Below are 13,078 nucleotides of genomic sequence, written 5' to 3' on the forward strand. Positions count from 1 at the left end.
ATATAAAAGTAAGCGGAGATTATGACTGACTAATAAAGTTGAAGAAACTTATAAAACCTCTCAACTTTCAGAGTGATGGTTCGATAATCCGCTTATGTCATCGCATTTTTTACAAAAAATCTATGAAAAGTCTACGTCTTTATTGGTATGCTAAAATGAAACTCAGTAAAGCTGAAGTAATACCTATGCCAAGAGGTATTTGTTATAAACATTAAACATTAAATCTCATCTCATGTCAATCTTGTTATAAAATATTTTCTTTGTTCAAGTAAGCTATCACTAAAATAGTTTAATCACAGGAAAATGTTGGAATATATCGAAAAAGCACAAGTTTATAAAAAGAACGAAAAACTAGGTAAAAAACAGCACAGAATTAAATATCATGGTAAAAAAGAGCAAACCTAAAGATAAATTACGATCAATTTGATTTCAGATAGAATTGGAACGTGCTTTATGTATAAAAAGAGATCGGACGATATAACAGAAATTTGCAAACAAATATTTTCCATTTATTTTTACAATAACATTCGTTAGAGGCGAAATGAAAAAACTTCCAAAGGAAAGTGCAGAAAGGTGAAAAATGAAGTTTGACAGATTTATATCATCTAATCCGTCGCGGGTACTGTGAACGCGATAAAAAAAACGACATAGAAGAAAAGGAAGCGTATGTCACAGCTTGTACCTCCTTTCCCCCTTCGTGGCGTAGACAGCGCTGATGATAAAAATCCTTTTGCAGCCGCATAATATCATAATAACTATGTAAATCAGGTCGTCGTAGCAACCCCGCAAACAGAGAATCGGATATTCGTATGCTAAGCCTCAACCCGTTCTACACATCGTAGCCGCCATTCCGCTTTGACATGCGCTATTCGCTGTTATATATCCATATATCTGCTGTTACCTCGACAACGAGCCGGGCTTTCGTAAAAAAGCATTATTTAACTATGTACTTTTTCAGTATTAACAGTTGCCGGCTATGGTGACATCAAACAAATCCTCTCTTGCAAAAACGCCGGAGCGTGCGAAAAGTGATGTGTGTGGAGAGGTAATACGCGTATTGTGTATCGAAAATCGCTTAACTTTGATAAAAAATCCAACTGTCAAACAAATTGCAGTGTAATTCAAAAGATTTTATATTGTAACGGAAATGTATGCGTGTTCAGCATTTGTCGATGTCTTTGTTAGTAAATGACTCTATCGAATTATAAAGAAGAGTTAAACATTTATCGGGCGAGTTCAAGAAAAGTTTTAAAAAGCGACTTTGCCAGGATCATATTTACATTGAGAAAAGTTCGAGATAAGTACAGAGGAAGAGCTCGCGCGAATAGAAATTTTAAGAAAACTTGAAACAAGACGTGCATAAAAGCTTTAAAAATATCTAGCATAATATTTACAGAAGGACCAAACATTTAGTACTGCATATATTCTATAAGAAAGCATAATAAAATATTGTACTACTCAGGAAGTTCATCTAAGAAAATATAGAAAATATGAAACATAATAAATCTTCTGAAAAATATAACAATTTTTCTGTTTTTCACGTGTCATATTTTTACTTTCTAAAAATTATCCTATATATTATATTTATGTTTCAAACAATTTTTTCCAAAGTACGCAAGGTTTTGGATTTCTAATTCTATTTTTCTCAAAATTGCACAGTGTCTGACTGTTTTTATTCTTTTACTCCTTAATTATTATTCTTGTTCTTCATATAAACCTTGTTAATAATAAAACCGTTCGATGCGCGTCGTACAGTATAAAAAAAAATTTTTACTTGCAATGAAGACTAGAGCTTTTACGGTCGTACACAATGAAAAATGTTTAAAGGCGATTACGTGTCTCTCGAGTTGACCATAATCGTGCATAAACATAGCGCTTCGACAATGAACCGAGCGCCACAATGGATTTAATAAGCAGTTGTAAACGCGTTACAACCGGTCGACAACGCGGTTGAATGAGACTTTAAACGATGTGCATGCAGATGGTGCCCTTTTCTGCAAAGTCGATGCGCAGCATTTATTAATCGTAAGCTTTATGTAATTACCTTTTGTACGTCAATCATTGTGCATTGTATGTTGCATTATATTACGTTCCGTACCGAAACTTCGCGTTGTAATTAGTCGTTATGTCGATTATTACGTAACATAAACTCTCGCATTTCATTGACACAATAACATAACATAAAGCGATACAATATAACAGTTTTGATGTAATCGTTCGTAATATTATTTAAGAAATGGCGTAAAAGGATTGAAACAACCTTTTCAGTTACTCGTAAGAGGGAGGAGTCATATTCGCGGTATAATTACCATATGTAGCGCGGAAATCTTACATGAGGTACGCTAATTAATCTAATGCAGATACACGCACGAATATATTGCATCGCATTAGCCTCTTACGGAACTTCGTGCTTTAGTCTGACTGGAGAGTATTACGAGACACCTTCTTGTGCGAATGACATAAGATGTAGCGGAGACGTCGGCCATATAATTTGTCAGGACTTTAAAATATACACGTTCGTAAATATTTTGTCAAAAGCATAAGTTCATTATGCATTTTAAGGTGGATATTTGAGAAGTATATCGCGTCGCTTAAAAATACATGTCACTTCTGACGAAGTTTCTTGTTTCGTCAAAGATCGAGGTCTCCACTGCATTTCTGTTAAACTTAACATTAATTACCGCGGAACTGCGGAGAATATTATTTTACTTTAGCAACCGTCAAATATCGCGTAATCACACAAACATTAATAAGATCGTTCAGGCAAATTTATCGAGAAGATTGTTTATATTTTACCGCAGCGCGGCGCGGCGCGGCGCGGCGCGGCGCGGCGGAACGATACGACATTGACATAGTGATACCGAGGAATATTCGCCAAATACGCTGGAGGGTTTAATAAATGCAAGATGATACCGAAGTTTCGCGATGAAAGTTAAGCGCTGTTCGCGAGAACGACGCGAGGGCAGCGGCGACGAATACGGAGGCGAAGAAGGCGAAGCCCGTCGTCTGCGAGTCGAGCGTGGCAGCCGAACTTCCGGTGTCGTCGTTTTTTTCGCAAATTAATGCTTTCGCTCGAGATAAAAATTTGCTGAGCCTCGCGCGCACCGAAAAAAGAAAAAGAGAAATATTTACCCTTCCGACGAGCGAGAAGTTGGCCGTGCCTCGCCCCTCCTATCCTCCTCCTTATCACGGAAGTTGGCTATTCTGTCGTAATAACCGGGAACTTTGTTGAACTCTCGTTTAAGGAAAATCTCACTTTCCCGGAGCTCTTCTCCGGGACATTAATGGCCCGATTCATCCCGCCTATCCGCGGCTGTCCTTATTAACTTGACCTAACGCAATACACGTCTCAGCGTGTCAGCAACAGTGTAAAACAAGTGTTTAGGGAGTCAAAGACGAATCGAGTAGTTAATGCCGGACCGGCGATCGCGGAACGATTTAAGCGAGCCGTTAGCATGCCAAGTACGATAAAATTTGCATAGAACGCGGAACAGACTCCGGTCGCTCGGTCTGTACTCGCGTTATATCGAGATAAAGATTCAAATTTCGCATTGCACACCCCGACTTTCCTCATCCCCGACACGTTGTCGTCGAATTGGTAACTCCCTCGCAACGAGGATTTGCGCCATGCTGTTGTCGTATTTGGAAACGCGTCCAAGCTTTTTGACGCGGATATTCCAACGCGGATATCTCGTTAAGTAATTGACTCCACTGAATCCTCGCAAAACTTTTCTCTATAAAAATATCAATAACTAACATACAGATCATCCTTTTTTTTAAACAATATGACAAAGAAAATTTTTATCTCCGTGACTAACCTGCTTGTAAAAAATGACCTAAATTAATTATTATGCAATTAAAAGTTTAGTCAAGTTTTTAAAGAGGTAACAAATTTCTAAAAATTTTATATTTTTTAATATCTATTTTTCAAAAAGTTAAACCAATTTCACGGGGCATCGTGCGATCATTTTTACTCTGCTCCTATCAATAATCTTAGCGTGAATTTTCCGTTATAACGTAGGAAAACGGGTGAAATCAATTTTACACAGCATGCTCTCATCGTTATTATCGTGTTGTCAATTTCTCATTCTATCGCGACTACTAATAATATTTCTTATCGGCCTGTTGACGTGTTAGGAAGGTGTCAAGAAGGTGTTAAGAAGATTTAAGTTTCTAGTAAGTTCTTGCGGACGTGCGATCACTTAAATCTAAATCTTCTTAACTCCTTAACATTAACACGTCAACAGTACGTGATACAGATGCATCGTGATAGACATATGCATAAAATATTCAAAATGTTTGCGTATGTATTAATTTGATGGAAATATTTCGCACTTGTTTTAAAACAAATTAAAATCTTATTCTTTTATATGTATATTTTCACAAGGATTAAAGGGCGGCAATCGCTTTTTACAAACTAAGTCTATCCCGAACAACCCGATAGCGATTGATTTAGGCGCATTGCGATGCATTTTGCGTATCGACGAGACACGCGCTCGAAATAAGAGGATCATTTGTCGAATCCGCGATCTGCAGCGCGCACTGTAGCTGGAGTACTTTGGTTTCTCTCGTGCGTGACGGCCCCATCTCTATACAGCCCCGTGATTCCCCATTCACGATAACCCACTCGCGCGGCGCGGGAACATCGTGTGTAACTGCATCGACACGTAGAAACATTCCTCCCTCTTTCAACCTGCGATCTCCCGGGGTGGATCACCGGTATCGGCTCTACGTGTCGGTACGTACCTTCGGCGGATAGTGTCTGTAAGATCTCTAAAATACGTCGAACGATATTTCGTACTGTCAGACGTCGCGGCTCCTCCTCCTCGTCGTCGTCGTCGTCGTTTCTGGCAGCCGCACGCCGATTTCGATCTTGGGAGGTCCCCATTTCCCTTCGCGCGCGCGTTCGTTTTCCGACGTTTTGCTCGAACTCAAAAATTCCGTGCAAGGCGCCCGAGATTTATGTTTCAGCGCGCGAAAAACTCGAGTTAGATCGCGGCGCTATTGTTGATCGTTGGAAATCGGACATTGCACAGCAACGAATCGGTCCCTTTATTTGTGAATATTGCCAATCGTCCTGGATCGCCAATCTCGTTCGGTCCCTCTACATTTTATTTCGATTCGAAAATTTCATTCGTATAGCACGATGCCTCGGTATTTACGGTCGATGTGAAAACTGCGATAACTCGGCAAAGTTATTACTCACACGCGCGCGGTACGCGGTATAAATATTGTCTTTCTTTAGTTGTTTTTAACTATCGGCCAGTCGAGTCGTTCGCCTAACGAGAGTTCGGTACCGTACGTGTAATTCATCGTGCAATTCACGAGTAACGAGACTATTGACCCTCAATACATTCGTGACATGATGTTCTTCATTTATTAGATCGGTAAATTCATTCGTCAAGATCAATGAATAACGAAGGAAGAACATTTGTTGAATGAAATCGTATAATTATGCAGAATGGAAAGGTACAATTATCGTTTGTGGTAACTTCTTTCATTTCTGTAACGCTTAAAATCGTATTCATGAAGTTTCATGAATTGCATTGACCTCTTCCTCTCCACTTTTAAATTGTGTTCCGCACCTTCCTGACTTTTCCACCCAACTCCGTTTCTATTATTCTGAAAACGTCGATCTTATCGAAACCGAGTAATTTCGCAGAAATTTTATATAAAAATCCTAGAGATTTATTACATAACTTTCGCAGTTATTTATGTATCATGAGCTTTTTGAAAAAAAAATGCTCCGACTTGACGGATTTATCGCTCGATTGGGATACGTAATGTTCACATGTATCACGAGTATAATATTGTTTGGTTTAACATCGTCGTATACGCCCGAATTCTCTCAAATTCTTTACAACGTCACGGTATGGTACAGCCATTTATTTTGATATCAAGTTTCTCGCCCCGGAGGCTTCCCGCAGAGAAACTGCTACAGAAACGCGGTGCAGCCGTTCTATCGCGTTCGAATCTCGATTGCTTAAAGCCGCTAACGTAGTTACGTATTTTACGACGCGGAAGGAAATAACAACCCCCTCGTTGGTCTCATGCCTTACCTTTACTACTGACCGCCGCAACTTGTATTCGCTGCCGTACGTGCGCGACACCTTACAAACAATCGTGATCGCAAAAAGCAAAATGTAAAATTATAAATACGTTTTAAATACTGCCGCCGTGTAAAATCGATGCACTAACAATTATAAAATAAGCATGAAAACCGACAGTGTGGAAATAAAACGGTGGGTATTAAAAATTGAATTAAAATTGCATTCTAATTTACAAACCGGAAATAATTTTCATTAAACAATTTAATACCTACACACTTGTATTTCTCAAGAATTTACATTCGGAATGGCATGCACCAAAAACTGTAAATTATAAGAAAAATAGAATATAAGAATATAAGAAATTAAAAAATGTTTTAAGAGACTTTTCTATATTCAAATATATATGTATGTGTATAAATATTTTATTTTGAATATTTTTGTAAAACTTTGTCAAGTAAATGCTTTAGATTTTACGAATTTTTAAGTTTTTTTAACGAACTAGTTTTAAATGAAAACGGTAACAAGTTGTTCGAGTGTAACTACGAAATCTGACACCTGATTTTTGACGTTTAGTTATTCGATTTTATATATAGGATTTCCATGTTTCCATCGCATACGCGCGCATACGTTCCATCAAACTTTTGCTTGAAAATTCGAAACGATTTTTTGATATTTCAAATAGTTTCGGGGATATTCGCCCATTACAGTTATTCCCTTCGCTCACATCTGAACAAACTGTATCTTGAATTGCACATGCCGAACGTAAACATTTTCCTACAAAATGTAATACACCGATAGGTTAATATATTCTTACAATAACCATCTTTTACGTAAAATCGAATATTTGAAGGAGTTTCTTCCCTCGAGCTAAAAATTCGATAGCCTCGTCCCAAGCAATCTTTAAATTTCGCTTTAAAATTGCATAAATCACTCTTCTCTCGTAAAGAAATCTGTAAAGGCGACCACGTAAATAATTTGTCGCGTGCTCGTCTCGTAAACTAAGACGCGACAAAACAACGACGGAGAGATCAATTTTCCCGACAAAGCGCGCCTTTTATTTTTCACGTGATTATCGGTGAGAGAGCCGATGTCGAGAGGCAAAAGTGAAAGCCGATCCCCGCTCTTCGATCGGCATTCCGGAGTCTACAGAAACGAGCGGCACTCGAGTACGGGAGCGCGGATGCCAAGTACCGTAACTTGTACCGCGAAGAGATTGAATTATTTTTCTCCTGGAATAATTTCGCCATAAAATAAGACCGGTACGAGTGTGCATGCGCGCGCCCACACGTACATCCATACCCTACACGCCTACTGCTCGCGGCATCATCCCTCTCGAGAGAAGCAAAATCTCTCTAGTTCCTCTCCCTCTTTCTCTCTTTCTCCCTATCTCTCCCCGATCTTCCCATCTCATCTCTTCCCCGTAGACGGGGCCACTCGAAGCGAGTAACGTCGCTATCTTCCCCCACGTCTCCTTATATTACATTCTGGATACGGCCGCGGGGACGTCGGCGGTGGAAGCTGAAAATACCTTTCCTCTCCTGTTTCTGTCAGTGAATATCTTATCATAATACCATCGGCGCTCCGTTTCCCCGAGACGGACCTCACAAACCAACGCTAACACTTTCGACACGTCTAACTCACAGTCTTTCGTCCGTCGGCGTTCTCGTCCAGCCTCGTCACACAGGAAACGGTCAGAAAGGTCCGAATAGAGTTTCTACATATCTCAGAATATCACACGTTTTCGGATTGGCCGGACACAGTTTGCTGTCGCGGCTTCTTCCGTTCGATGCAAACCGCGATGGAAGGCCGGCGCGGCGGATGTTGCCGCGCCCGATGCACCACCCAGAAGCATGACCCGGCGATGAGATGGTATTTGCAAACTTTGACTTCGCGCATGTTTCAATATTGCGCCACGTGCCGTGCCTGCGATACAGCTGAATGTTGTTCGCTTAAACTTCTCGCTTCTTTCGTCCCCGCGCCTCCATCGCAACCCGCGCGGCAAGAGAGACGGTTTCTTGCTTATAAAAGTGTGTAGCGCCTCGTAATACTTTCCGCTTCGATCTGCGCGTTAGGTTATTTTCTTTTTCTCAGGCGCCCCGTGTTCGCCGGCTCGATTTTACGGTCCCGGCCCGGTAGGAAGAATCGCCCAGTACTTTCGTAAAATAAAGCCGGTGCACATTGTTCTCGGGAGCGAGCAGAATGAATCAAGAAGAATGAATCTAGACTCTTTTATTGTAGGAAAATTGGACAACTCGGGAGATCAATTACGTAATTTTCCTCTAGAAGTAGAAGGATGATAAGCGAAAATCTCCACGTAAATTTGCTAAGATCGCGTAAGTTCTTTCAACGTTAAATAATGAGATCCCGTGAGATGGCGTGAGATTTCAAGCAGCCAAAAGGGAAAAGGGGACAAGTTCACTAACAATTATATAATTACCTACCAGATGTGACAGTTGAAGTTCTCTCAGATCTTAATGACATAATCGGAAATTAAGGAACGCTTTTATAACACGTAATATGTACAAACTTCCCGTATAGTAGCTCCAATGCAGTTGATAAATGTGTAATTTCCCCCGTTAATTATCTTAATTCAGATTTCAGTACAATATGCGTTATAAGCTACAGCAATGTTCAAATCACTTTGTACGAGGAATTTGCGTTAAATACACACACGCGTTGCACACGTGAGTGCGTATTTGAGCTTATTGTAAGCTGTGGTTATGGTGTATTCGCGAAAAGCCAGGAAGGTATTTACAATATATTTTAGATTAACGCTATTGTGATGAAGAATTCATCAACGCCTCTCCATAGATGGCGTTTTGATGAATATTCATTATTATATTCCTCATTTATATCAGTCTTGTAACGCGTCCCGCGATTCTTATGCATAGGAACAACTCGGTGCATCACCATCCACGTCAACGCGAGCTGCAATTTGGGGCTTGACAGGAAATTAAAACTATACTTCACCGTTCGAGATACGGTATTATATGCGTCAACAAGCCGTTAATCGCTGCTATTGCGTTGTCACGTGCGTTTTAACGAGAGCCAACGAATCATGAACATCGAAGCACTGTGCGTCTGCCTCGAGTGGCATAAAATATTTGTCAAAGCGACAACGCGCGCTAAGCCTCGTATAAAATAACGATTTATCGGCGGAGCCGAATATTTATACCATTATTTTACGTATATGAAAATGAAAAGTTGAATGAACGATATTAGTTTCATAATCTCGCTGCGACGACGCGATGTATCGTTTGCACACGACGTATCACTGAAGCGTCAATAACGCACTGCAAAATATTTATTTTAATCATCGCGCATATAGGGATGTACGGATGTAATTGCGAAACACGTTCAAATTTCGCGTGCACAGTAAGCACGATAATTGCAATTTTCGATATTCGTAACGCGAAACCCTCGAATAACCCGGATATTTCGTACGAGATATTTTATTTTTTTCAAAAATTGCAACAATTCGCAATATTTTTTAGAGTTATCTCGACGTTTCCGGGATAACTCATCCAATGTTACAGTGATCCAATGTTACTTGATACACGCTATATAGATGACATTAGATGCTTTATGTGTTTTTAATTACCCCACTTGAGGGAGTTCTCTCGTCCCCAGTCGTTATTTTAAGTCTTCCATTGTTCCACGGTTATAAATTATTTAAGTTCACGCGCAGCCTAGCCACCTAAATTATAATTGTACCCGGGAGGGAACTGTTCTCTAGGGAACATTTGATTGATCAATAAAGGCAATTGATCTATTGTTAAGCCATTACTATGTGTTGCCTACTCTGCGACCAATTCAATTCAACATTCAGTGATGAACAACATCATAACTCGACATGATACCTTGCAGTATAACTTTCAATGCTTATTATATATGTATAATTCGATTCCGCAGTTTAATCGGTTCATAATTTTTAATATTCGACATTTTATTATCAAAATATATAAATATTAAAAAGTTGACAAACGTGATGTCTTCTCTCAAACATTTTGTTGGAAAATTGCTCTGTATTTGTTAAAAAATGTCATTAAAACTATACAATCACGTTTCAGAAAGCTTCATGCAATTTAACTTTTATCCAGGCAACTTGTTTCTAAATGTAAATGTTAACGAGAGTAGGACATTTACTCCTCTCTTTTAGAATTTTCCTTAAAAGGACTATCAGTTAAAATTTTATAAGGTATCGGCGTTGCTTGTGTAAGGCTCTCAGAATGCTTGAACTTAATTAGGAGCATAACGCGAAGCTTCTTTTGGTTCGCAGATGTGCCGAGCTTCTCCGAGCCGATCGGCAACGTGACCGCCGCTATTGGCAAAGAGGTCGCCCTCTCCTGTACCATCAGGAAAGTGGGAAATTACAAGGTAAGCAGCCGGTGAATTTTCGCAAGAAACGTGGCTCGGTTCGGCTCGGCGCGGTGCAGCGCAACGCGCGTTGACGCTCGCGGCGGAGCAAGCACCGGGCGCTAATTAGCCGACTTGGAAACGCATAAGCGCACGTTGCTAGAGCGATAAGAGAATCTGAAATTCGGGTAATCCCGCGGAAATAAATGGGTCGCCCCGGGCTGGTTCTGGCAGATGTCAGCGTGCCAGCGTCTTTTTGCGCGCTCCGCCCGCAGTTTCTTGTATTTTTCCGCGAGCGCGAGTTTTCCGCTCGAAATAAGCAAATAACACGACGATATAAACGACGAGAAAATGCTATACATGCCAATTTTTATTATTATTATTATTAGAATAACTGCGCCAGCGGATTAAGAGAGCCTTTCTTGGCTACGTTGCATCAAAATGTTCATGTTCATTCATTTCGTGTGTATGCGCAAAAATATATTAAAAAATAAGAATTTCTTTACCTCATTTAAACATGCAAGAAATTCAGTATAATGCCCGAATTAACCGGGAGAATTTTCTCTTGCGCGAATTCGCACATGTTGCCTCGGGTTAACACATGGCAAACTACTAATATGAAACATCGAGATAATCTTTTGTATTTCACGTTGAATCTTCTCGGGAATAGTCGAGAAATAAAGAGAGTGAACACAGCAACAATGTAACCGTACAAATGTAATCGTAATACGGCACGAATTTGCAACTCAAATGTGCCAGGTATATTCAATAAACCATGCATAAACGCCTGTGGCACAAATGTTTATTTTTAGGTCAAAGTTGCTATTTTGTCGCCGAGAGCTTTTCGCCATCGGCTTATAATGTGTGTCGAGTTGATTAATTAGAATTTGAAGTCAAGCCATCACGAGCATGCAAACGAATGCGATGTATGTTTCGTTGTGAAACTCGCTTTGGGCATCGCGCTGATGATTTTTTTTCTCCCCAGCATAAAGCTTTCACGTGTGATTAAATACGTTAAAACTCGCGCATCAGCATTATTTTGTGTTATTTTAGCTACGGCGCTTTTAACGCGTGCCGACCCATACTCGCGCGACCGTCTGTAAAACAAAATTCGATAACCGCAAATTTGTATGCGGATAGACCTTGCCAGCCTGTAATTCCGACGAATGCATCTTTATCAATTAATCGCTAATTATAGTTGCGCCGCGTGATATGTGAGATTGGGCGAATTTCGCAAAAAGCGTTATATTATCAGACGACCTAAAATTAATTACGCGATAAAATAGGAAAATACCGCTAATTTTTACAAATTATAAAAAGATAAGAGACTACAAAGTATACAGAGACGTAAAACAATATATGACAGTTAAAAACAATTTAAATAAATTACTTAGTAGTTCTCCACAATGAAATAATACGTTTCAAAACAATTAATATGTATCCAAAAACAAATAGCGTGATCATAAAGCGATACAGCAGATATAACGTATTTTGAAACGTAACTGATGAAATGAATACAGAGCCCGTTGTTACAATATCGTGCACAAATATAGAAAAAGTTAAATAAAGCGAGAAAGAGGTTAACGGACATAGTTACGGAAATTAAAAATTTTCCACAAAAAAAAAGCTACGTCGATGCTATTATATTTCGCAATTAACGAGAAAAGTTAATAAGTTAGTCTCGCTTTCCCGTACGTTTTAAGGACTTTCACGTTAAATAACATTTTGTATTTCCAGAATGCTGAGTAACGCCTAAGCAGCTTAATTAAACGTTTGGATGATATAATACCCCCCGATATTCGCAATACTGCCGCGGTGTTAATGTTCAGCCAGCGTAATTATCCTGTTTAATTTATTCTACAGCGTCTTGTAGTTTACGATTCAGTAATTCATTCAAAGTACGAGATATGCGCGCGGATAACAACAATGCGCCTTCAACAATGCGAATCGCAAAGCTTTCACGCGTGGATTATATGCGCTGTACTACTATTTCTCCCTTTTTTTTTACCGTGTTCCACGTAGTTTTACACCAGGCACAACAAAATCGAATACACTTCGCGGTTGGCCCGAAAACACTCTAGGCCATAGTTGTTTGCCATTCGGCGTACGCACACATTTAATAATTTTTTTATATACCTATATATTCGCGTGCATGTACTATTTTTATGCAGTACACCATATCCCAGCACTATGTCCGACAAACAAACTCGCATATTTGTGCCGCGGATAGATAGTAATAAGAGCGCTTTATGCACATACTGCAAAGAAGTGTTGTAATAATAGCGTGCCTTTCAACAAACAAACTATGCAAGTCGCATAGTTCAATGATGCCAGTCATTAAAAGTAAAATTTCTACGCTCCCCGTGTTTCCTATATGCAAAACATTGCAAGACATAATTCGAGTTTTTCTATAATTTTGCACCACTTAAAATTCATCTGTTAAAAGTAGAAGAGTGTGCATCAAAATAAACAAAAAATTTATCTATAAAAATAAGGAATATCGATATATATGTATAGGCAGACATATCTATATTTTTTTATATAAATTATGTTTTAAAAGAAAAATTGTTAAAAATAGTTGTGCAAAAATGCGATAAAAAGAGTACGAAGCTCTTTAAATTTACTTAATTTTGCTTAATAACTTACACTATTGTGCACTTTTGCCTAAATAT

General features: G+C 39.3%; 1 protein-coding gene across 1 annotated transcript in view; it reads left to right on the top strand.

Moving 5' to 3' along the window:
- The window catches only part of LOC112462647 (polycomb protein Sfmbt-like), a 57,481-nt gene that overhangs the window by 15,759 nt on the left and 28,644 nt on the right, over positions 1-13,078 (top strand). Inside the window, 1 exon segment of the mRNA XM_025028534.1 lies at positions 10,330-10,427. Coding sequence (XP_024884302.1) covers positions 10,330-10,427 — 98 coding nt within the window.

This window comes from Temnothorax curvispinosus, unplaced genomic scaffold (genome assembly GCF_003070985.1).
Source record: "Temnothorax curvispinosus isolate PA1 unplaced genomic scaffold, ASM307098v1 QBEX01012642.1, whole genome shotgun sequence".
In the NCBI taxonomy this organism is placed as follows: domain Eukaryota; kingdom Metazoa; phylum Arthropoda; class Insecta; order Hymenoptera; family Formicidae; genus Temnothorax; species Temnothorax curvispinosus.